This window comes from Lutra lutra, chromosome 3, assembly GCF_902655055.1.
Source record: "Lutra lutra chromosome 3, mLutLut1.2, whole genome shotgun sequence".
Classification (NCBI taxonomy): Eukaryota; Metazoa; Chordata; class Mammalia; order Carnivora; family Mustelidae; genus Lutra; species Lutra lutra.
In genome coordinates, this window is record NC_062280.1 from 126285306 (window position 1) to 126310695 (window position 25390).

General features: G+C 40.3%; 1 protein-coding gene across 2 annotated transcripts in view; it reads left to right on the top strand.

Moving 5' to 3' along the window:
* The window catches only part of MTUS2 (microtubule associated scaffold protein 2), a 589185-nt gene that overhangs the window by 236331 nt on the left and 327464 nt on the right, over nucleotides 1-25390 (top strand). For both annotated transcript variants that reach the window (XM_047723045.1, XM_047723044.1), the window contains exon 5: nucleotides 24825-25022. In XM_047723045.1, coding sequence (XP_047579001.1) covers nucleotides 24825-25022 — 198 coding nt within the window. The remainder of the gene's footprint in view (nucleotides 1-24824; nucleotides 25023-25390) is intronic.

Consider the following 25390-nt stretch of genomic DNA (forward strand, 5'->3'; position numbering starts at 1 on the left):
GGAAGTCACCTATTCGTAGGCTGAGAAGTGAATGAAAATTGAGGAAGTGGAAGCAATGAGGATAGATTCTGATGTTTCTAAAAATGTGCTGATGGATAACAGAGCCATGGGTGCTACCTGGAGGGGGAAGCCAGGGAGGGTTTTGTTTTATTTTGTAGAGCATGGTTGACGAGATTGGAGCTAGTTTGAAATGCAAGGGCATGGCCTATGGGGAGAAGTTGGAGAGAAGTGGTGATAACTGTTAGAACAGGATCCCCAGAAGGTGGTAAATAATGAGATCAAGGTCTCATGCATATGGGTAAACCTTGGAAGAGAAGTAGGACATCGATTCTTCTAAGACAAAGGAGAGGAATAGGTGAAGAACAGAGTGGGCAAAGTGTTGATTCCCATGTTAAGAATGAGAACAGTTTATCAACATCACCTAAGTGCCATTTCACTATTTTTATCACTGGGCTTTACTTAATTTCATAGGCACTATAATTTAGCAAGGAAGGTTTATGTCAGATGGGAAAACATCCCCACAAGACAAAACTGGTGAATTACTGAGATAGTAAAAGAGAATGTCGCCTAAATACAATTCCTTTGGTGTCTTAGTGACACTAGATGACCCTGCGACTTATCTTGGAGACTGCTGAAGAGCCATTTGGTTTGAACCATTCAGTTTGTTCTGCTGTTTGTCTTCATATATCTCTCAATATTACCCATTTCTATCTACTATTGAAACGGACGTTGACAGTTCATTGTGCATTCAGCAAACAAAGCTGTCATAGCTTTGGCTTACTTTCATTGCGACTCAGCAAGCCTGATAATGCCCCAGAGACATTTATTCAAAATTCAAGACCTAGACCTAGAAAGCCCAGACCTAGAAGGTCAACTTCAATGGTTGTGGGTTGCAGCATAACAACTGTTTTTTTCTATTTACTTGGACAAATACTGTTTGTATATTTAATAAACATTTACTGAGTACTTACTGTGTGTTAAGTTGTTTTAGACACTGAGGATACAACCCTGAGCAAGACAGAAAGAGATCCCTCAGGCAATTATGATACAGTGTGAATGAATGCTGATGATGGTCTGAGCTCAGAACAATGGGAGGGGAATCTAACCCAGAGTGGGTCCAAGAAAGTTGCTCAGTGTGGTAAGGTGTAAAGGGTGAAGGATCTGTGGTGTGGAGGGAGGGAGGCCCAGTGGCAATGGTGGGAGTGAGAGGATATTTGAGGCTGAAGGAATGGTTATGTGTGAAGATGGGTATGACTGAAATGCAGAGCATCGGGGAAAGATGAGAAAAAAGATGTTGCTGCAGACCTGGCAGGCTGTGTTAAGGAATTTGTCTTTTTAAATAATTTTTAAAAAATTTTTATTTTTTAATTTTTTAAAGTTTTATTTATTTATTTATTTGAGAGAGAGAGAGAACATGAGTTTGTGTGCACATGATCAGAGGGAAGGGTAGAGCGAGAGGGGGAGAGAGAGAGAATGCTTGAGCAGACTCCCTGCTGAGCAAGAAGCCCAATGTGGGGCTGGATCCTATGATTCTGAGATCATGACCTGAGCTGAAACCAAGAGTCAGATGCTTAACCAACTGAGCCACCCAGGGCCCCTTTTATTTTATTTATTTATTTATTTTAGAGGGAGAGAGAGAGAATCTTAAGCAGGCTCCATGCTGGGTGTGGAACCAGACACTGGGCTTGATCTCACAACCCTTCACAGCCCTGAGATCATGACCTGAGTGGAAATCAAGAGTCAGATGCTTAACTAACTAAGCCACCTAAGTGGCTCAAGGAATTTGCTTTTCATCCTAAGAGCAAGGTGGTGCCATAAAGAGTATTAACCAATGTCTTGACAGGACCCTATATCATTTTTTAAAATATCACTTAGACTGAGGTTTGGAGAATGGATTGAGGGACAGGAAGGGGGGGAGTGGATTAAGAGGGATTAGAGATACAGACCATTTAAGGAAGCTGTTGCACCAGAAATGGTAGCCCATATCAGGTGGTGGTAGGTGGGGGATGGAAAGTAGATGGGTTTTAGGAGGTGAATTTGACTAACTCATGACCTGTGAGTGAACTTCTCACTAGAATAGACTGGGAGGGGAAATAATTAAAGAACAAAAAGCAAGGAAGAGCATGCCAGCTATAGCCTACCTGTACAGGCATAAAAATCCACTACTGATTCTAATGAGACCCAGCTGAGGGTATGGCCCTTGTGATTTCTTGGTCCATTACTATTTGCTTTTTCAAATGATGGTGAAGATGAAGACGCATGATCTAGATTTTATTGTTCTACCACCTTTGACCTTTGTTGAGGTGGAATCTCAAGACATGTGTCTGATTTATTGTTTTGTATGAGCCCCTAGTGCAAAGTTTGTCTTCCTAGATTTTATATAGTATGGGAAGGGGCCATGTCCACATCTTTATACATTCTTCTCTTCAGTCCAAGCCCATATAAAAACATGACTTCAAAGCACAGGTTCCGAAGTTGGAGAGTATTGAGTGGTATGTGTGGATAGAATCTCAAACTGGAGTGAGAGAAGCAATCATGTAATCAATATTTTCTGGACACCCACTGTGTCCTGGTCTTTCTATTTCAGAATGTCTTTTTCTGTTTCTCCTTGTCCCCGTCTCTGGGACTTTCAATCCTGCAGCTCTGTTGGCCCTCTCAGCTACATGTTGTTCTTCTGGAACTTCTTGTCATTTTTGTTTTTCCTTGGATGGATCCATGTGCCCCACCTCTTTGGTTTCCTTTTTTGTTTTGCTGGAATACATCCTCAGTAATATCCAAAAAGAAAGTTGATGGAAAGCAAACTAGCTGAGTTTTTGCATTTCTGAAATGATCTTTAGTTTGCATTTGCTAGATTAAAAATTATTTTCCAGGTAGAAAATGATTTTCTTTCAAAATGTAAAGACTTCCAGAGCTGCTCAAAGGAAACCTAATGCCAGTCTGAGAAATACTCTTTTGGAGGAGGCCTGATTTTTTTTTTTCCTTTCTGAAAAATTTAGTGTCTTAGTGTTTTAGAAATTTCCATGTGTGCGCTCAAGCCTGTGTGCACACGTGTGTGCTTATGTGTCCACCAGAGAGGAGGAGTAAGGGAGCAAGACAGAGACAGATGGAGAGACTGGGGCTGAGAAAGGGAGGGAAAAAGGAAGGAGTGATTGATTTATCTTGCAAAGTACTTAAACTGTCAGAAGACCTGGGTCTCCCTTCAGCTTTGGGCAACCATCTTGTGTTGTTGATTTCTACAGCCCTGTTTTCTCTTTCTTCCTGGACTTTCTACTATTTAGTCAGTGGACCTCCCAAAGTAATAACTTGTGTCTGCTTTTCCTTACCTGTTTTCTCTTGCCTCATGCTGTCCTTCATTTTAGAAAACCTTTCTAGATTTCTTTTCTAATCCTGCTGTTGAATTGTTCTGGTATTTCTAATTTCCAAGAATGCTTTCATGATTTCTGATTGCTGCTCTCATAGTATATTGTTCTTTGTTTTATTGTTGTAATATCTTCCCAGATTTCTCGGAAGATACTCATTAGACCTTTCTTTAAAGATAGATTTTGTTGCTTGAATTCTCTCTATCTTTAGGCCATTTCTTTCTCTTTGTTTTGTTAATTTTTGTGGTTGGTTTTATGCTGGAAGTTTTCCTGAAATTATTCATGATCATTCTCTTGTGGAATTGGATGAACTTGAATTTCATTTGCTCAAACTCTTTAGAAGTGTTTTTCCTCTTCTTCTGGGGCTGGGGTGGGGGGTGGGGGCGGAGGAGGGGTTTGGGGGCTAAGTACCTGGGTCTTGGATACTGCATGCCTCCCTGAGGCTGATCCCTCACTCAATTCCAAGATCTCCCCCCTCACCCCTCCCACCCCGCACCAGGATCTGCATCTCTGTACCCCTGGCAGTTCGGCTGGGAGGTCAGTAGGCTGCTTCCTCCACTGCAGCACTGCTCTCTAGTCTGCTGCAGGCTCTGCTTCTCCTCCTCACCCGGCAGCCAGGGGCCTCCATCTGCACTCCGGGTCCCAGAATTTTTGAAACAGCTGGCTTAGTAAGTAACTTTCTCTTTTCTCTCTCTGTCATGCTAGGTTAAAATAGGTAGAGTGCTCAGTAGAAAGAACTCAGTAAATGTTGACTGTTCTTCTTACTTGTACCTCTTAAAATTGAATGACTATCAATGCAAGACATCTTTGATTAAAGAGGGTAAGCATTCCTGTGTTTTGTCTACCACCCCAAGCTGGCAGTCTCCTTAAATCTAGTCAGTGTGGACGAGCAGCCCCTCTCAGGGTGCTGTTCAGGACCATAAAATCAATCTGTTTCATCAGGATGGTAAAAGCCTTATGAGAACTGTGTTTTTAAATGCACTCCATAGAAAAGACATGTTATGTCATCGTGTTATCATTTTCTGAGTTTTTTTCCTTAGCGGATAGAGCAAGTGCTTAAATTTGCCTCTTTTTTAAAATGCTAAAGCCTTTCGTCAGAAACCGATGATTCGACAGCATTTGCTCATAAAAATATTGTTCCTTTCAATTAGCTTTGAGTCTCTGCTGATTTCCCTGAGAATCACTCACAGAAACAGGATCCAAGGACATTATCAATCTGCATGTGTCCCCCAGCAGTTGAGGAGCGTTAGATTTACAATCAGTTAAACATAATGAAGTCTTCTACCTCCTTAAGGTGTGCCTCGTACAAGGTCACCGGTGTTTGACCTTTCTTTTCAGATAGCTTCTATTTATAAGCAGATCTGTCCAGCAGCAAAAGTATGACATTTGTAGCATTTACATTCCTTGTCCCTTCTGCTGATTTCCTTCCTGTTTGCAGCACTCTTTTATGCCTGTTCCTGACCCTACCCCTTTCTGAGTCCCTTTTCCTATGTGGAAACTCTGATTCATTTATATGCAAACCAAATGCGTAGGTTAACTCTCCCTAGTGGCTGTTTTAGTCAAATGCAACGGAAAATACGCCACTGGATATTTGTGACTCTCTTAAATGCAGCCACTTTAGATGACTGAACATCATCTAGACAAACGCAAATGCAGATCTTCAGATCCTGGTTACCTGAACCATCCAAAAAGGCTTAGTCCTGGCTTCTTAGATTATTATAAGATATTAAATCTTGAGATTTGGACCTCAGTTAAAGACACACTGAATAACTAGGATAGGTCATTTGGTTTTGCAGATCTATTGCTCATTTAGCACAATGTTCTGTTTTCACCTTTGACCAATCTCTTCATAGCTCCAAACACATTAACCCGCCCGGACCAGGCAGCTTGGAGTCATTGCACTTTCTGCCCTGAGTAACAATAATACAGCGAGTCACCACTATCAGTTACATTTTTCTTCTCACTGTTCTCAGATCATGGACACATCTGTAATGAGGTTAGCCAAAGCTCTTCTTGCATTTTTGCCCTTTACCTCTGGCTAGACAGAGTTTTGTGTAAGATTGGGCCCCCCTCCCCCCACCAATATGTCCACATCCTTGCCTGTTCAGGTGTCACGTGTCTACATGCTCTTCATTATGGACCTTTCTGGGGTTTGCTTTGCTGTAACCCCATGGGCTGTCCAGCAAGTCTGTAGGAGAGCCTTCCATTGGACTCTTCTGGCCAAAGCTCCCTTAGATTCTTTTTGAAGTGAGAAGGATTTTCCTAAAGTCCTATAAATTACCGTATTTTCAGGTGTGCATGATCTCAGTGGGGCATGACTTGACTACTAGGGTTCCCTTCGAGATTTTGCAGGTAGTAGGTTTTTTTTCTTGTTCCTGTAACAAAGACGATGACTTTATCCTCACCCTCCCATGGGCCCCCAGCTAATCTATCACCACAACCTGCTGGGTTTGTAACTTGAATACATCTGCCCGACTCCCTTCCTGCCTTCAGAATGCCAGGCCTTCTCTACTGTCTCCCAGCTGAGTTCCTATATCCAGTTTTGCCCATCTCCAACCCATCTTTCATACAGCAGATCAAACCCATTCTCCTTCCTTTAAAATTCTTTACTGGCTCTCCATTGCTCAGGATTGGTCAGGAGAGAGACCAAGCCCCAAGCACCTTAATGTTAGTCACGTTCCTCCAGCCTCCCTCTCCACCATCAGACCTGGCTCTCCCTGCCTTGCTCAGCAGCCTCCTCCCTGAAACGCCCTCTTCCCTTTTCCTGTACCTCCTGTACCTCACTCAACTTGCTCCTGTGTACCCTTTGTGAGCTGTTCTCTTCCAACAGCTCGATCTTGGTGGGCCCAGGCTGGGCTCAGAACCTCAGAACCTTTGTGCTCCCACAGTTCTGGGCTCCTGCCTCTCTTGCACTGAGCATATTTCATTGGGATTTTCTGATACGAGTCTCGTGTCCATGTGAGCAGTGACTAGATCTTATTTATTTTTTAAAGATTTTATTTCTTTATTTGACAGACAGAGATCACAAGTAGGCAGAGAGGCAGGCAGGGAGAGAGGAGGAAGCAGGCTCCCGGGTGAGCAGAGAGCCCAATGCGGGGCTTGATCCCAGGACTCTGGGATCATGCCCTGAGCCAAAGGCAGAGGCTTAACCCACTGAGCCACCCAGGCGCCCCTTATTTATTTATTTTTACTTTGCGAGAGCTCGCAGGACACCTGGTGCAGGTTCATTGGGTGTTTCTGGAGCTCAGCTGCACTGAGTGAAGCCAGAGGCAACTCAGCTCTCTTCTCTTTCTCTTCTTACTCCTACTTCCCCAGTTTTACCCTCCTTGAGGCAATTTTCATTCCATGGCCCTTCCTGCTGGTGTCCAGTGTCCATGCTGCTGGCTGATGGTACAAATACCTCTGGTCACTCATCTCTCCTTTGTGTTGCAAAAGTCTCATCTAGTCATCCATCTTCTGCCTCATTTCCTGTATCTCTGTCTTGCCTCTTTAAGCTCCTTTCCAGAAGCTAGTTAACTAGCTGGCTAGCTCTCATGCTATCTGTCTCTGTCTCTCTGTTTCTCTTGATAACAACTTAAGTAACAGCTTTATTGCAATATAATTCACATACCATACAATTCACCCATTGAAACTGTAAATTCAGTGGTTTCAAGTCTGTTCACAGAGTTGTGCAATCAATTTTAGAACATTTTCGTGATTCTTAAAAGAAAGAAAACCTATATTCGTTAGTAGGTCCTCCTCACTTTTCCCCAAACTCCAGCCCCTGGTAACCATTAATCTGCCTTCTGTCTCTGTAGATCTGTCTATTCTGGACATTTCATATGATGGAGTCTATAATATGTGGCCTTTTGTGGTCTGGTTTCTTTCACTTGCCCTCATGTTTTCAAGGGTCATCTGATTTGTAGCGTATATAAGTACTTGAGTCCTATATTGGTCTGCTTCAGCTGTCATAATATAATATCACTGACTGGGTGGCTTAAACAGCAGAAATTTATTTTCTCACAATTTGGGAGACTGGAAGTCCAAGACCATGGTGCCAGCAGGATTAGTTTCTGGTGATACCGCTCTTCTTGGTTTGCATATGGCTGCCTTCTCTCTCTGTCCTTGCACAGTCTTTTCTCTCTGCAAAAATGTACAGAGAGAGATAGCTCTAGTGTCTCTTCCTGTTTGTGTAAGGACACCAGTCCTATTGGATTGGGGCCCCATCCCTATGACCTTATTTGAGCTCCTTAAAGTTCTGTCTCCAAATGCAGTCACACTGAGCATTAGGGCTTCAACGTACGCATTTTGGGGTAACATAATTCCATTCGTAACAATTCCTTTTCATTGCTGAATAATATTTCATTGTATGACTAGGCCACAGTTTATCTGTAAACTCATTAGCTGATAGATATTTGAATTCTTTTAGCCACTTTTGGCTGTTATTAATAATGCCACTCTAAACATGTCTATACAAGTTTTTGTGTAGATACTTGTCTTTGCTTCTCTTGGGTGTGTACCTAAGAGTAGGATTTCTGAGATATTGTAGGTACTCCATACTTAATATTTTCAGGGATGACTGGGCTGTTTTCCAAAGCTGTTGTACCATTTCACATTCCTATCGTCAGTGCCTGATTCTGATCTCTCTACAGTGTCTCCTACATTTGTTATCATCAGCTTTTTAAATTGTAACTCTCCTCTTGGTGTGAAGTATATCTCGTTGCAGTTTTCACTTACATTTCCCTAATGACTAGTGATGTTGAGCATGGGATTATGTGCTTGTTGGGAAATTCATGTGTGTATTGGCTATTTGTGTTTCTTCTTTGGAGAATTGTCTACTTGGAACCTTTGCCCATTTTTCAATTGGGTTGAGTTTCAAGAGTTCTTTGCATATTTTCAGTACAAGTCCTTTTTTATATATATGACTTGCAACATTTTTTCCCCATTCTGTGGGTGTCTTTGACTTTCTTGATTGAATCCCTTGGATTAAAAAATCCTTGGTTTATTAATCAAGGTTGTTAATCCTTGATAAAGTCCAGTTTCTCTGTTTTTTTTCCTTTTGTTGCTTATGCCTTTGTTATTATATCTAAGAAGGCCCTGCCTAACTCAAGTTCATGAAGATTTAGGTCTGTTTTTCCTTCTGAGAGTTTTAGAGTTTTGTCTCTTAAATTTAGATCGGTCATCCATTTCGAGTTAAGTTTTGCATTTGGTGGGAAATGAGGGTCCAGCTACATCCTTTTGTATGTGACTCGTAAGTTTTCCCAGCACTGGCACTCTTCTTTTCAGTGTTAATGATTTGGTTTTCCTGAGATGAGGAGATCATCGTCAGAGCAGAGAATATACCCTCCCCTCTGGCTGGCAGCTCATTCCATATCATTCTTATTGGCATATCTCCCTTATTTTCATCATTCTTCACACTCTGGGCTTCCACTTATATCTGGATTCACAGCTGTGCTGTGAATGTTGAAGTTGCTACTTAAGCCTGGGAGCTATAAATCTAGGGTGATCCGCCATCCTGGTCTGCCTGGTGGTGTTCAGGGGTTTCCCAAGATTTGGGACTCTAACAGCTAAAACTGGGACCACCCCTGGGTAAAGCTGAGGCATCCCTGAGCTGGTAGAGAATGCTCCACAGAGCTGAGCCTTGTCCTCAAATCCAGAGAGTCAGATGTTAGCTAATCTGCAGTCATCTGAAACCTGGAGGCTAGAGGACCCTTTTCCAAGGTGGCTCACTCACACAGCTGGAAAGTGGGTGCTAGCTGCTAGCTGCTGGCAGAAGGTCTCAGTTCCCCCCATATGGGTCTCTACACAAGGCTGCTTGAGGGTTATGATATGGTGGTTGGCTTCCCCCAAGGTGAGCAGCCCAAGAGACCTGAGGAGTAAGCTGCTTACAATATAGCCCAAGGGGTTTCATGCCCTCAGTGTTCTCTGAGTCACACAGGTCAGTAGGAGGGGACTCACTGTGGAAGGGTACTATATAAGGATAAGGATGCTAGGAGGTGAAAATCATCAGAGAGAACAGCCATCCTGAGGGGATCGAAGAGTTTGAGGCTGGCCTGAGATTATACACTGGACGGGCAATTGTATCAAACCCAGATCTGGAGTGTAGTCCTGAAATACGCCACTTCCCTTGCTTTGTTTAATTGTGTCCTCCTTTTCTCCTGTGGGAGAGTTGCAGACTTCATACTAAAGAGTTCTGTTGACAGCTTCCCCCTGTGAAGGAAACTTGGTAAAAACAGCTGCTCTTTGTGCTTGGTCCCCAGCAAGGTGAGAGAGGAATAGTTTCTCAGCCCTGTGAACAAAGCAAATCACCTCTCTACAGAAGATCTGAGAAAAAAAGAAGCTGTTTATCAAAGCAACTAGGAAGATCTAGTAAGATCTAAAAAAAATAAAATAGTTTGGTTCAAATAATACTTTGCCCTATATTAATTATAGGTTATTAATGTGCCAGAAAAAAAAGCAATTTTCCCACATAAAATTATAAGGAAGAAATGGGCCTTGACAAACCCTGAATCATTCTACTTGATTTTACCTTCATTTAGTTCTTCCATTCCTGTAGCACTAGGGCCCACCTCTGTTCCGGCCTCACTCTCCTCTTTCTCTCAGGCTGTGGGGACTTGCGAGCGAGGGCCTCTGCTTCAGTAGGGTTGTAAGCCCCACTTGAGGAGCACTCTTTCTTTGTTTCTGAATTTCCCCCAGCACCTTGTGAAGTGCTTGTTCATGGTAGGAGTCTGTGAATGCATATTGAATTGGATTAATATGCAATTAAAGTCTGCTTTTCTGCCTGGGATATTAAGAATGTTGGACAATAATGGATGGACGTTTATCAATAAAATATTGAACCGTAAAAGCACTATAATCTGGTTCTAGCTGATTAAGATATTTCTGCACAGATATTTGTTTAAATATATACTCAAAGTAGAATCACAAAAGGAAAAAAGGTAAGAACAAATCTAGTGCTTCAGTTGTTATTGAAATGTGAAGATTTGCATTCTTCCAAAAATTTATCTTTCAAAAGAAAAACAGTATTACTTTGAAAGAGCAACATGTCATTTGAACATTCAGTGACAGCAAAACCTCTTTTGTTGTTCAAACAGGAATTTTTATCCCTTTTCTTGAGAAAATATTGCAAAAATATAAAGCCTTGATAAACCTAAGTGAATATACCTTGGCTTCTGTGCATGGGATGTGGATATTGGATGCTAGAAAAGACTTTTTTGGATGTTTATGAATTTTGAAGTTATTTTAATTAATTTCTCAGTTAATGGTATATCCATTAGGAGGGTTTCTGATCTGCTATTCCAAATATAACATTCACTTACCTGTTTTTCTGGGGAGGATTCACTATGATAGGCAAAATTCTTTATCTGATACAGGCCCTTTGACAGGGAAGATACTGGTAGAGATTGGGATAGCCATTGCTCTACCATAGTGTGAGCCTATTATTGAACCGAAGACAGGAATTCTCTATTCTTTTTAAAAATTTTTGTTTTGGGGCACCTGGGTGGCTCAGTGGGTTAAGCCGCTGCCTTCGGCTCAGGTCATGATCTCAGGGTCCTGGGATCGAGTCCCGCATCGGGCTCTCTGCTCAGCGGGGAGCCTGCTTCCTCCTCTCTCTCTCTGCTTGCCTCCCTGTCTACTTGTGATCTCTCTCTGTCAAAAAAAAAAAAAAAAAAAAAAAAAATTTTGTTTTGTAATGCATTTAGGATTTTGACAAATTGCATTGAATCTATAGATTATTTTGTGTACTTTGGGCATCTTTACAATATTAAGCCTTCCAATCCATAAATATAGGATGTTTTTTTCATTAAAAAAAAAACTTTGGTTTTGTAAAACAGCTTTATTGAGATATACTCATACACTAGATAGAACACACCCTTTTAAAGGATACAGTTCAGTGGATTTCAGCATATCCACAGAATTTCGCAACCATCACCACAATCAATTTTAGAACATCTACATGAACCCCAAAAGAGAGAAACCCTATACCCATAATCAGGCACTCCTCATTTTCCCAAGCCCCAGGTCCTGAACCACTGATCTTTCTATCTCTACAGATCTGCCTATTCTGGACATTTCATATAATAGAATCATACAATATGTGGCCTTTTGTGACTGGATGCTTTTGCTTTCATTAATGTTTTCAAGCTCATCTGTACTATGGCATGTATCAGTACTTAATTTCCTTTAATGGCAAAAAAAATATTCTAGTGTATTGGCATCGGCATTCCACATTTTGGTTATGCATCCCTTAGTTGATGTACATTTGCATTTTTCTACCTTTTGTCTGTTATGCACAATGCCACTATGAAATATTCATGTGCAACTTTTGTGGGGACTTGTGTTTTCATTTTTCTGAGGAATATACCTGGAAGTAGAATTGTTCTAGCATATGCTACCTGTATGTTTAACTTTTTGAGGAACTGCTAGATTGTTTTCCAGAGAGGGTGCACCATTTTGCATTCCTACCATCAGTGTATGAGGTCTCACTCTCTCCATATTCTTGTGACACTTGTTAATGTCTGTCTTTTTAAAATTAATTTCAGCGTAACAGAATTCATTGTTTATGCACCACACCCAGTGCTCCATGCCATATGTGCCCTCAATAATACCCATCACCTGGCTCGCCCAACCTCCCACCCCCTACCCCTTCAAAACCCTCAGATTGTTTCTCAGAGTCCATAGTCTCCCATGGTTCATTTCCCCCTCCAGTTTCCCTCGACTCCCTTCTCCTCTCCATCTCCCCATGTCCTCCATGTTATTTGTTATGCTCCACAAATAAGTGAAACTGTATGATAATTGACTTTCTCTGCTTGACTTATTTCACTCAGCATAATCTCTTCCAGTCCCGTCCATGTTGCTACAAAAGTTGGGTATTCATCCTTTCTGATGGAGGCATAATACTCCATAGTGTATATGGACCACATGTTCCTTTTCCATTCGTCCGTTGAAGGGCATCTTGGTTCTTTCCACAGTTTGGCGACCATGGCCATTGCTGCTATAAACATTGGGGTACAGATGGCCCTTCTTTTCACTATATCTGTATCTTTGGGGTAAATACCCAGTAGTGCAATTGCAGGGTCATAGGGAAGCCCTATTTTTAATTTCTTAAGGAATCTCCACACTGTTCTCCAAAGTGGCTGCATGTCTGTCTTTTTGATTACAGTTATTCTAGTGAGTATGAGGCGGTTTCTCATTATAGTTTTGATTTGCATTTTCCTGATGGCCAAGGATATTATGCATCTTGCCATAGGCTTATTGGCACTCTGCATATTTTCTTTGGAGAAATATCTACTCATATGATGACCTCATTTTAAAATTCAGTTATTTTTTTCATGGTCGAGTTACATAGTTATTCATATATTTTGGGTACTAGAAAGCCGTCAGATATATATTTTGCAAACATTTTCTCCCATTCTTAGGTTGGTCCTTACCCCCCACTTCTTGGATAGTGTCTTTTGAATATAAAACTTTCACATTTTTTTCTCAGTTTTACTGAGAATTGATGCATATTACTGTACAACTTTGACACATACAGCATGATGGTATGGTTTACATATATTATGAAATGGTTGCTGTAAGAGATTCAGTTAACATCCATCTTCTTGTACAGATGCAACAAAAAGAAAGAAGAATAAAGGGAAATATGATCTTGTGGTGAGAAATTTTAGGATCTAGATGATTTCTCTGTATATCATGCAGCAGTATTAGCTGTAGTCTTCAGGGTGTACATGACATCTCCCAGCACTTATTTATCATATAACAGGAAGTTTGTCCTTTTGGCCATCTTTCTCCAGCTCCCCCTCCGGCAGCCTCCTGCTTCTGGTAACCACAAGTCTAATCTTTTTTCTGTGAATTCATTTTGTGTTTTTGTTTTTATTTTTTTTCACGGTCAAGTTACATAGTTATTCATATATTTTGGGTACTAGATGTTGTTGTTTTGTTTTAAACTTGAAGTGAAATCATACAGTATTTGTCTTTCTCTGTTTGACTTATTTCACTTAACATAATGCCTTCAAATTCCATCCACGTTGTTGCAAATTTTCTCATTTTTAATGGCTGAATAATATTCCTGTGTGTGTGTGTCTGTGTAAAATAACTTCTTTATCCATTCATCTATTGACAGACAGGTTGTTTCCATGTCTTGGCCACTGTAAATGATACTACTATGAACATGGGGGTGCAGATATCTTTTTTAATGTTCCTTGCCTTTGGGTATATTCCCAGAAGTGGAATTGCTGGATCATTTTAGTGTTTTGTGAGCTTTCTATGCTGTTTTCCATAGTTGCTGTACCAATTTCCAAACCCACCAGCAGTGCACAAGGTTTCCTTCTTCTCTGCTTCCACACCAGTATTTGTCTCTTATCTTTTCGGTGATGGCCATTCTAACAGGCATGAGGTGCTGTCTCATGGTGCTTTTATTTTTATTTTGGTGCTTTTATTTTGAAAGCTTTTACTTCAGTTGAAATTCAGTTTATTTTTTTCTTTTGTTACTTATGCATTTTGTGTCACACATAAGAAATTATTGCCTAATTTGAGGTCATGAAGTTATATAACTATGTTTTGTTCTAAGAGTTTTATAGTTTTAGCATCTCCATTGAAGTTTCTAATCCATTTTTGAGGTTGTTTTTAAGATGACAAGATGTAGTGGTCTACAGTTCTTGTTACATATATGTACACCCAGTTGTTCCAGCACCATTTGTTGACAAACCGTTTCTTTTCCCCCCTGAATGGACACAGCAGCCTTATCGAAATGCAATTGACCATAAATACTGGATTATTTTTAGAAACTCAATTCTCTTATATTAAGCTGTGTCTGTTCTTATGCTAGTACCACACAGCCTTGATTACTCTAGCTTTGTACTGAGTTTTGGGAAATTAGATGTATACACCCTCCAACTTTGTTTTTATTTTTCAAGAGTATTTGGACTATTTGGTGGTTTTTTTTTTTTTAATTTCCACATGAATTTTAGGATCAGCTTTTCAGTTTATGCAAAGAAGCCAGCTAGAATTTTGGTAGGGATTGCATTGATCTGTAGATCAGTTTGGGGAGTAGTGCCATTTTAACAACAGTGAATGTTCTAATGTATGGACATAGAATGTTTTCTGTTTGTGTATTCTCTAATTTATTTTAATAATGTTTTAGTTTTCAGAGAATTTGTTTTACACTTTGTTTGTTAAGTTTATTCCTGGTGCAGCCACCTTAAAAATATAGATAAACCCCCACATTTGCTCAGATTCACATTTAGTATTAAGAAAATACTCAGGTAATTTTGATTTATAGTAAGGCAAAATGAAATATCATGGAGTAGCTTTTTCATTAAATAGATTTATAGTTTAGAAGCAGCGCATTTCATACTTTCAACCATGCTGGTATAAGTAAAATTCATACAGACCAAAACCCCAAAAACCTCTACCTTGGTTCTCACACACAGTTAACCCTTCAAGAATGTGGGGGTTAGGAGCACCAATTCCCCAGTGCAATAAAAAATATGTGTGTTAATTTTGTCTCCCCAAATACTTTGCTATGGTTAGATGTTGATCAGAAGCCAACATACAGTTGATTAACATGTATTTTGTATTTTATACATATTATGTACTGTATTCTTACAATAGAATAAGCTAGAGAAAAGAAAATGTTATTAAGAAAATCATAAGAGAAAATACTTTTGCAATACTGTACTGTATTTATTGAAAAAAAGAAAACACATATAAGTGGACCCATACAGTTCAAACCTGTACTGTTTAAAGTCCAACTGTAATTGGAACTTTACCAGTGAGGTGATTGCATAGCTACCTTAGACAATGAGATGGAATGCCCTCATTTACTTCTCTTTCACAGTGGAGATTGGTAATGCCACAAACATACCTCGAGGATGTAAAAAGCTTTATTACCTATATAACATAGGTACATATTCATGTTTCCAGGGAGAGCAGAGCACATCTTCCAAGGAGGTCCAAATGGCTTGAAAGAGAGCAAAGAAAGGAGATTCATTTGGAGTTTTTTAGTGGTGAGGGGGTGGGGTGTGGTGAGTGCTCCATACTCAGGCCTGTGTTTGAGTGGTTTGAGTTCCCACAGGTGCCAAGAGGGGAATACCACGCTTGCCTGTGAGCCTTCTCAGATGGGAGGAGCCAGAGAGCCTTGATGTTTGGTGATTGAAATGTGCTGTATTTAATTGAATTTGAAGTTATTTAGTAAGCCATTATAGTGCTCTATGAGGCTTGCAGTCTAAGGCCATTAAGGAAGGTAAAAGGTCCATTGAATGTCTTGTCCAAGAGCCCAGTGTTAATTATTCTGAGAAGCAAAATGATTGCCTTGTTCACTATCAGTAATTTTTGGAACTCCAGAAGTGGATAAGGACTGTCATGGTGAGAGCTTGCATTGCGGCTGTTGGGAGTGTAGAAATATGTGTGACCTTAATTTTATTGTTTGGGTCTCTGTAACATAAAAAGATTCTCATTTATTTAAAATTTAACCCTAAAGAGCACAACTGTGAATAAGGAATTGCTGCTGCCACTGGCTGGACCAAACAGCCAGACCAATGACAATGGCCCAAGAGTGTACAAACATGCAGATGGGTCTGACTTTGACCAGAGTATCCAGTGTTAGGTGATTTGGAGTTTGTCTAATTGTGGTACACTTGGGTTGCATCCTTTTCAGGAACATCTTGGTTACAGGATGAAAAGCAGCAGCTCGTGTCATGTGTGACAGTTAGGGGTCCACCTGTATAAAGCGTACCAACTCCCACTGCTGTTCATCAGTTGATTCTAAGAGGTTCTACAGGTAGCCAGTAGGTCTGGGGAGAAGAGTGATGTCCTCTAACACCATGACATCAGGCAAGGGACTAAGGATAGGGAGGCTACTCCCTTCTGCAGGTGGGCTATGCCATAGGGCCCAGGTTTAGTTCCATAGCAAGAAGTCCAGGCTACCTATGCTGAGTTTATGGGATGCTACTTTTATAACCTAAGACATATTGGGGACCTTGGTATGGAGGGTCACAGGTTCAGGGCAGATGAGAGCTTTATTTTTCAGGAGAGACCAGTAGGTGCCCAGCCAGTGCTACTCTGATATTCTATATTGCAGGGCCAAGGAGGTCAGTTTCTTAGACCAGAAACCCATGAGCAACTTATAACCATTACTGGTGATCTAGGAACTCCAGAAGGGATGAGAGAGGTTGCTAAAGTCTCTACAGTGAAAGTGTCTCTGAGGGCACTAATGAAAGTATGTGCTGATTGCACTTTGGACAGATTCTAGAGCCTTTTGTTGGAAGGGATCCCACCAAAGGTGAGCCACTTTGCAAGTAACAGCATAAATGGGCTTAAGTAAAATTTGCAGATGAAGAATATTTTACCTCCCAAACCCAAAGGAGTCTAAAAGACCCCAGGGTTCTTTTAATATTTTGGGAGTTGAAATAATCACTAGCAGTTTTATGACAGTGTCAGGGATGGAGTACCCCACAGTTTACCAAATAACTTGTAAGAATTTAATTAAGGTGGCAGGGCCTTGCACACAGTGTTAGACAGTGGCCTATCCCTTTTTGATGAGTGTCTTTGTATTTATATGTCTTGAATGAGTGTGTCATATAAATGTCCTCAAAGGAAGATGTCATCATTGTAATATCAGACCTATGCTCCTGGAGAAAGGTGGATCCAGTTGAGATCTAGCCCATAAAGATTGTGTGCAATCACAAGGCTGTGGAGGTCCTGTGGGGGTAGCTGCTACGTAAAGGTATGTTGTGTCCTTTCAGAAGTGAAGGAAAACTGGGACTGAGGACTAAGAATGGGCCGGTTTGTCTTGTTAAATGAGCAGTAGGGTCTTATATAACGTGTTTCAATTCTTTCAGGCCTTGCTTTAATTTATAGCAATTCCTATTAACTGCTTTAACTTGAGGTATGGTCTGTAGGGTTCCATTTTGTCAAGCCAAGTTTTTATGGGTCAAAACTTTAATTTTCTCTTAATTTATTAATCACAGAGTGTCCATGGCCACTATGGGATATTTTAGGGCAGTGGATGCTCTGACTCTGGGAAATTGAGGCAAGATGATAATTCTCATAGTTAAGATGAAGCATATCTATGTTTCCTTTATTTCTCATTCATTAACTCCCATAAGATTATAGAACATTATGGGGGATATATTATTTAAGTTTAATGAGATCCCCAGGTATAACTATAGTTTGAGCCCCAGTATTGATTAAAGTCATAAAGTTTTGCCAATTAGTACATTTAAGGAGATGTTAAGATTAATTCAGAAGCTATGTAATGGATGTACAAAAGTCAGTGCCCTTTTATCTTTTGGAGTATAAACTCTTTTAGTATATTTTCAATTTCCAATTGGGTCCATATGTAGACATATTTTTCAGTTTTGTTTTGTTTTTAATTCTGCCAAAACCAGACTTCTTCCCTTCTCCTTCCTCCACCCCTGTATTCCTTTCTCCCTTGTTTTTACTGTGGGTTCTCTCTATTTCCTTTATATTTGTAGAACCCCCACCCCACCCCGCCACCCAGCCGAGAGCTTCTGATCAGTATCATGAGGGTCATGACAGTGTTATTTTATAGGATTTAAGGATCCCAAGCTTAAGGAGGATTTGAGTTAACCCTGTGCTACAGAGATGCCCTGGATGTTTTTCTCTCTAACCTTGAGGATCAGGACTTTTGTTGGGGCAGACACATAGGCAGCAGCAGCAACAGAGGTAATTAAGGGGCCTGCGGAGACATTTGCTTTCAGGAGTGCAGACCTAAGCACTTCACAAACTGCTTTTTCTCTTTTGGGTGTGGTTTTTCCCTCTAAGGACTGCTTTTTCATGAGTGACCACACAGTGGACCTGTATGCAGCAAAAGGTAGTCTTTCTCCCAAGCCTGGCATCAGTTAGCAACCTCATTCTAACACACAGGTGCAGGCCAAGATACGTGACCCAAGGCCACACAAAGGACCCCATCCCAATCACATTCCTGTCTCTGAAAAACCAAATAATTATTGAAACTTCCAACGAGGGTCAGGTTAATCTGTGACAGAGGTTTTGTAGGACTCAATGCAGATCAGAGCAGCACAGCTCAAAGCACGGGCTAGCCATTAAGCAGCCGCTCCAAGTGCATGCTTTCTTTCCTGTTTTTTTGTTTTGTTTTTTTTTTTTTAGATTGATTTATTTATTTTAGAGAGAGACAGAGAGCCACACAAGCAGAAGGGGCAAAGGGAGAGGGAAAGAGAACTCAAGCAGATTCTGTACACGGCACAGAGCCCAATATGTAACTCGATCTCATGACCCTGAGGTCACAACCTGAATCAAAACCGAGTGTCAGGCCCTTAACCAACTGCACCACCCAGGTGGCCCAGTATGTGTTTTCTATTAGGCAGCAGGGTCAGCTAGCAAGCAAAACATGAAGAAAGGCTCTCGGTGGTAGGGGTCATTGTCTCAGCACCCTGGTCATACCAGCTGTTGTTGTGGTCACCCTGAAGAGATAGGGTGGACCTCCACCCAACGTTTGGTTTGGATGTCAAGACCGATGATGCCATATACAAAGTGGCTTAAGAGGGACTTTATTACTCACATAACTGAGATGTCTGGGGAGAGCAGTGAAGGCCTCTCAAACACGTATGAAATGACTTTTGAGAGAGCGAGGGAGGGACACTGACTCAACTTACTTTATTGTTATCAAGGTGGAATTCTCAAGGATGTAGGAAGGGGCTTGTGTAGTTTGACTTGCCTGCCAGAGCCAAAGGAGGCAGTCCTGGGCTTTTGTATCAGCTTTTCCAGATATGGGGTAGGAAGGGGGGTGGGCAGTATAAAAAGAGTGTGGTGTTTGAAACCTGATAGTCGTTAGAAGTCAAACATTAAAAAAAAGGGGGGGGGGAGTCCAACCCTTTACTACATTTCCTAAATATTTTATTTTGTTGATGCTACTGTAAATGAAAATATATTACTTTCATTTTGGATTAGTTATTGCCAATACATAGAAATACAATTGATTTTTGTATATTGAACTCATTTATTATAAGGTTTTAGTAGATTTCATAGGGTTTTCTGTATTCAGGATTGTGTGATCTACAGATGAAGTTTTGCTTCTTGTTTCCAACCTGCATGCCTTTTAATTTTCTTGCCCAATTGTCCTGATTAAAACTTTCCATAAAATACTGAGTAGAAGTGATGAGAGCAGACATCCTTGGCTTGTTCCTGATCAATGGGGGAAGCATTTGTTCTTTTTCCATTGACTACGATATTAGCTGTGGATTTTTTTTTCCATCCCCTTATCAAGTTGAGGACATTTTTCTATTATTTCTAGTTTGTTCAACATTTTGTCATGAAATGTTCTTGGAAGTTTTCAAGTGACGTGTCTGCATCTACTGAGATGATCATGTGATTCTTCTTTGTTCTCTTCATGTGACATAGTCTGCCGATTTCCATGTTGAACCAGTCTTTCATTCTGGGGATAAATCTCACTCGGTTATGGTATGTAACTGATTTTTATATGTAACTGGTTTCAGTTTGCTATACTTTGGTGAGAATTTTGCATCTGTAAGCATTTTCTTTTTTTCATGATATTTTTGTCTGATTTGGTTATCAAGTAACAGTGGTCTCAGAATGAGTTTGGAAGTATTTCTCTCTCTACCTTCCCCATCCTCCCTGGAATAATTTGTGAAGAACGGGTACAAATTCCTTAAATGCTTGATAAAATTCTCTATTGATGACATTTGGGTCTGGGATTTTTTTTTTTTTTTTGGAGGAAATTTTTAGATTAGTAATTCAATTTCTTTGCTGTAAGTATATTCAGATTTTCTGTATCTTTTTTTTCTTTGTGTTTTTTCTGGAGCATGTTCATTTCACTAGGTTGTTCATAATATTCCCTTATAATTCTTTTTAGTTTTGTAAGATTAGTAGTGATGTCCTTTCTTTCATTCCTCATTTAACAAGTTGAGTCTTCTTTCCTTTTTACTTGATCAATGTAACTAAAGGTTTGTCAACATTGTTGATCATTCTAAAAGCCAAATTAGATTTTGTTGAATTTCTCTTTTATTTTTCTATTTTGTTGTGTTTATTACCATTGTAATATTTACTATTTCCTTCCTTCAGCTTACATTTAGTTTGCTCTTCTTTCTTCAGTGTCTTTAGATGGAAGATTATTTTATTGATGTGACATCTTTCTTCTTTTTTAATATGGACACTATAGAGCGCTGCAGTGATTTTTGCTCTTATGGCCTATCTCAGCCTTTGGGAAAATCACTTAGTTATGACTCTGCTGGGGGAGTGTGGTGGGGACAATGGTCTGCTGCTCTAGGAGTGCCAGTCCTGATTTACAGGTGGGTGCTAAGCCGGGGCACTAGCTTCTGTCCTTCTCCCTTTACCTCTCCTGATATTGAACCCCTACCCTGCAAGTGAGCCAGAGCAACAGTGATTAGGGCCCCAGTATTTTTTTGGTTGCTGTGCCTCTGTCCTTTTACTTGGGGCTGGAGTGAAGGAAAGGACCCCAACCTCTTAGCCTTTTGCTTCCATGTCATTTAGTCTCTGCAACGTGGACCTGGTGGGAGGGCATAGGGAAGGGAAATGGTGGTGGCCTGCCTCTCCCAGTGAGATATGGTAGCTCTTAACCAGGGAGAGAGGAATGCTGTGGCCTTTGTCCCAGCCATGCAGAGCAGAGCTTTCATCATGCTGAGATGGACAAGGTTACAGAGGAGGAAAGGAGTGGGTCAGGCTCAAGGGTCATCCAATCTGACTGTTCATACTGAGATTTAGTAGATTTTCATATATAAATGTTTCTTTATTTGCTATACACCCTTAGAACAATTTCTAGAACCTTTAAATGGTGGTGTTTTTTTTTTTTTAAGATTTTTTTATTTATTTATTTATTTGACAGAGAGAAATCACAAGTAAGCAGAGAGGCAGGCAGAGAGAGAGGAGGAAGCAGGCTCCCCGCTGAGCAGAAAGCCCGATGTGGGGCTCGAACCCAGGACCTGGGATCATGACCTGAGCCGAAGGCAGCGGCTTAACCCACTGAGCCACCCAGGCGCCCCGGTGGTGTTTTTTTTAAATATTTTTTTTTTTTTTACTAATTATGGTTGTTTCACTGGAGAAAGTGTCCATGAAGCTTCTCAGCTTCTCATGCCATCATTGTGGAAGATGACTCTCTTATGTGTCTGCTCAGTTTTCTTTAACATTAATTGTTATCATTTGTTTATTGAGGGCTTATTTTGCACTTTGATATGCTATTTCCATCAAAGACAGTATTCTTGAATCGTCCAAGGACACTACATACTTGAAAAAAATATATTCTTCTGACATGCTGCTCTTTAGAAATAGTAAAGTACACATTTTTATAAGTAAATTCCTTTTATGAGAAACTAAGATTAAATTAAGGCACATTCAGTCAGAGCCGCCATATGTAATGAAGAGCACCTCTTCCAGGTTGATACGGTATCTTCTGTTGACATCGTCACCCCTAAGTGTGCTTCATGGGTTACCTCAATGAGAATGATGGAGGTGCTTGTTTAGAAAGCGAAGTTTAGAGCCCCATTCCAGCATAGTTCTCATTCAGGAGAGACCAGTGGAGGTACTCAACTCACAGAGCAGGCTATATTAGTGTCATGTAGCTTGGCTACTGCAGATTTAGCTTAATTTGATTGAATAATTTGTCAAAACCGCTGTGCTAGGCACTGATGGTTTCCAAAGAATGAGACCTGTTCTTCCAAACCCTGAAGGTATGTAAACTATTTGTGAGATGTATCTGTAGAATGAGAGGCCAGTGGATAGTAATTTGATGTATGGATTACATTAAATATAGAAAAATTATGTAGGCACTTGGGGTAAGACATACTCCTACACACACACACACACACACACACACACACACAAACACACATTCACAATATGTGCCTTTAATAAAAGGGAAAGATGGGGGATACCTGGGTGGTTCAGTGGCTTAAGCCTCTGCCTTTGGCTCTGGTCATGATCTTGGGGTCCTGAGATTGAGCCCCACATTGGGCTCTCTGCTCAGCAGGGAGCCTGCTTACCCCCCTCTCTCTGCCTACTTGTAATCTCTCTCTGTGTGTCAAATAAATAATATATTAAAAAATAAAAGGGAAAGTGAAAGCCCAGAACTCCCTTAGACACTTTCTTGGGAAGCGTCTTGTCTACTTGAGTTTCTTGTCTACTTGGGTTCTTGTGTTGTTGAGATCCCTCTCTACATGTTCAGGCTATCTTTCTACCGATGAAATGAGCGATCATTAAATGTAAGTAAGGGTAGGATAGAATAAATTCCTCTTTGAATATTTTCAGTGCCTTTATTGTCTTAAGTAATGATTTAATAATCTTAGTTTTCATTTTGTTTAATAATTTATTTATTTGTTTGTTTATTTATGAGAGAGACTCCACATGTACAAGTGCCTAAGCTGGGGCAGGAGTAGAGGGAAAGGGAAAGAATCTTAAGCAGAATCCTGGCTGAGCATGGAAGCCCTATGCAGAGCTTGATCCCACATCCCTGAGATCATATCCTGAGCCAAAATCAAGAGGTGGATGCTCAACTGACTGAGCCACCCAGGAGTGTCTAGCTTTCATTCTTAAATAAATAGTAAATGAATGTTTATTATAGGCCAAGGTATCCTATTAGGAATTGTGATCTTTCCTTCATTTTGAAATATGAGTTTTCTAGAAAAAAAAATCTATTCATATTCTTCTCACTTGATTTTGTGTCATTTTAAATCAGTTATTGATTAACTGGGTTTGGAAAGAAGTTATACTCTTTTCCTCTATAACTGAAGTTAGTATCAAAACATGATGAAATGATTATTATACATGATTATTGAAATCACATATGACTGTTTAACATCTGTTTTACTGATATACAAATGCAATCCAAAATTGCATTGGTATAAATTTATTGTAAAAATGTATCTGATATATGGGGACACTTTCATTGTCCTGGGGATCTCATCTCAGAGTATGCAAAATGATAGAACAGCAATTGAAGGCATTGACCTGACATTTAATTGCTGCTACAGAAGGGCCATTACTACTTATTAAACAGTGATTATTTCTTATCATATTTGAACATTTTTCCCAAGCAGAAAAACAGAACTGAATTGGGAATATTACAACCCCAGATCCCTGTTCCCTCTTCCCTCTGCACTCATCTGATTCCTCCTCTTCCTAGTCCTGACCCAGAAGTCAGGACACCATAATTGTGCATATTCTGCTTTTATCTGGGTATACAACTGGCTACAGCCTCACTCCTAGGGGGACTCCTGTAGAGGAAGAGGCACCATTGGACCAGACTGGCCTCTATTGGTTCTCCATGGATTTTCATACATAGATTTATTTCTAATGTAGATTCCTCATTGATTTTTAGAAATCAATTTTTTAAAAGAAATGTTTTTTTTAATTATTATTCTGCAACCTGGTTAATCTTTCAGTACATAATAAAGAATGAGGAACATTCCTGAAGGGTCTGTATATCAGCACTCATAGTAAATAGTGCAGGTGAAAGTTGCTAAATGGCTTGACTGGGACAATTATACAGAATATTAGGACGTTTGACTCTTTTTCCTTTTAAGGAATATTAAAGAGCATTTGTGTGTGATAACATCCTGGTTCTGTCTGATATTGAAAGTCTTCTTATAGTGTGGAGATGATCATTGCAGTGGCCATGAACAGAGCCCAATTTGGATATCATCATGCTGAGATGGTAGATTTATAGCATGATGTTTTATTATTTCAAAATTAGCTGGCTTTGCACATATCTGAGAACTAATTTTGAAGTTTAGCTTATTTTTTGAATTTTAGTTTAACACAAAAACAGATCATGGAGAAAAGAGAAAAAAACTAACACTAATTGGAGCATCTATAAAGTTCTGTTACAAGCAATAATATTTATATTTCACCTTTGAGGCCAGTTTTATCATCTCCAGTCCTTCTGTGGGAGGAAACTGTAGTTCTAAAGTGTTGGGTGAACTCCCCAAGGTTATGTGGCTAGAAAATGACAGAGACTGGATTTCAACCCCAAGAGCTCTGCAGTCTGTGCCCACCTCATTCTTACAACCAACAAAATGTTAGCAAAAGATTCTTTGTACATACTTCCATGAATTATCACATACTGTTTAAAATTCCTGACGAATAGTTGCCACGAAGGTGCTCTTTGCCCACTGCATGTCAGATTTCAAGATGTATGTCAATTTCACAGTTCTAGGGTAACGTGCAACAGTAAGTGTTCATTCCATTCAGCTTCCTAAGCACTGTATACCTTTATTTATGGTCATATCATAGGACTAGCTGTCTGTTCTTGTCTCACCTGCCTGCTGCCTCTCCTTCTATTTGAGTTCCGTGAAGCTCTCACTGTGAGGGGCCTTTCTCATAAAGGTGTGTTTGTGAATGTGCTTAAGCACATCCTACAAGATTAATTGTGGCCTGTTTATGATAGAGCCATATTAATATTCACTGTCCTTGTATTCTCTATCTTGTTGTCAACTCATTTTGTTTGTTTGGCTTGGTTTTCGTTCACTATAGCGGATTTAAAGAAAGCCTCCGGTTCAAATGCTGCAAAATCCAATCTACCCAAATCTGGACTTCGTCCTCCCGGATACTCACGTCTCCCCGCAGCCAAGCTGGCGGCGTTTGGCTTTGTGCGGAGCTCCAGCGTGTCTTCGGTCTCCAGCACCCAGTCTGTGGACAGCGCACAGCCTGAGCAGAGCCGGCTGGCCAACCGTAAGTGGGCGGGGCGCTGCTCCCCTGTGGGATACGCCCCTCTGGCAGTCCTGGGGCAGGTGGACGGGCATGCGGGTCTAATAGTTTCATTTCTTTGTGTATGAAAGATTTGATTTAGCTATTTTAATCTACCATTGTTAGGATTTTAGAAAATAATCTACTGAAGAAAAAAAAGCTGTTTGGCCCTATCCTTTTCCAGTTACGAGGAGTTGACGTGCTAGAAAAGGACGTTTAAATATAGAAAATGACTTATCCAGGGACTGATTCCAGGAGCCCTTTGTTCCATGGATTCTACATAAGTCAAAGAAAGATCCAAATCAGGTGCTACATGAAACATGTATTAATTAGTGGTGGTGAGAATCCTTTTA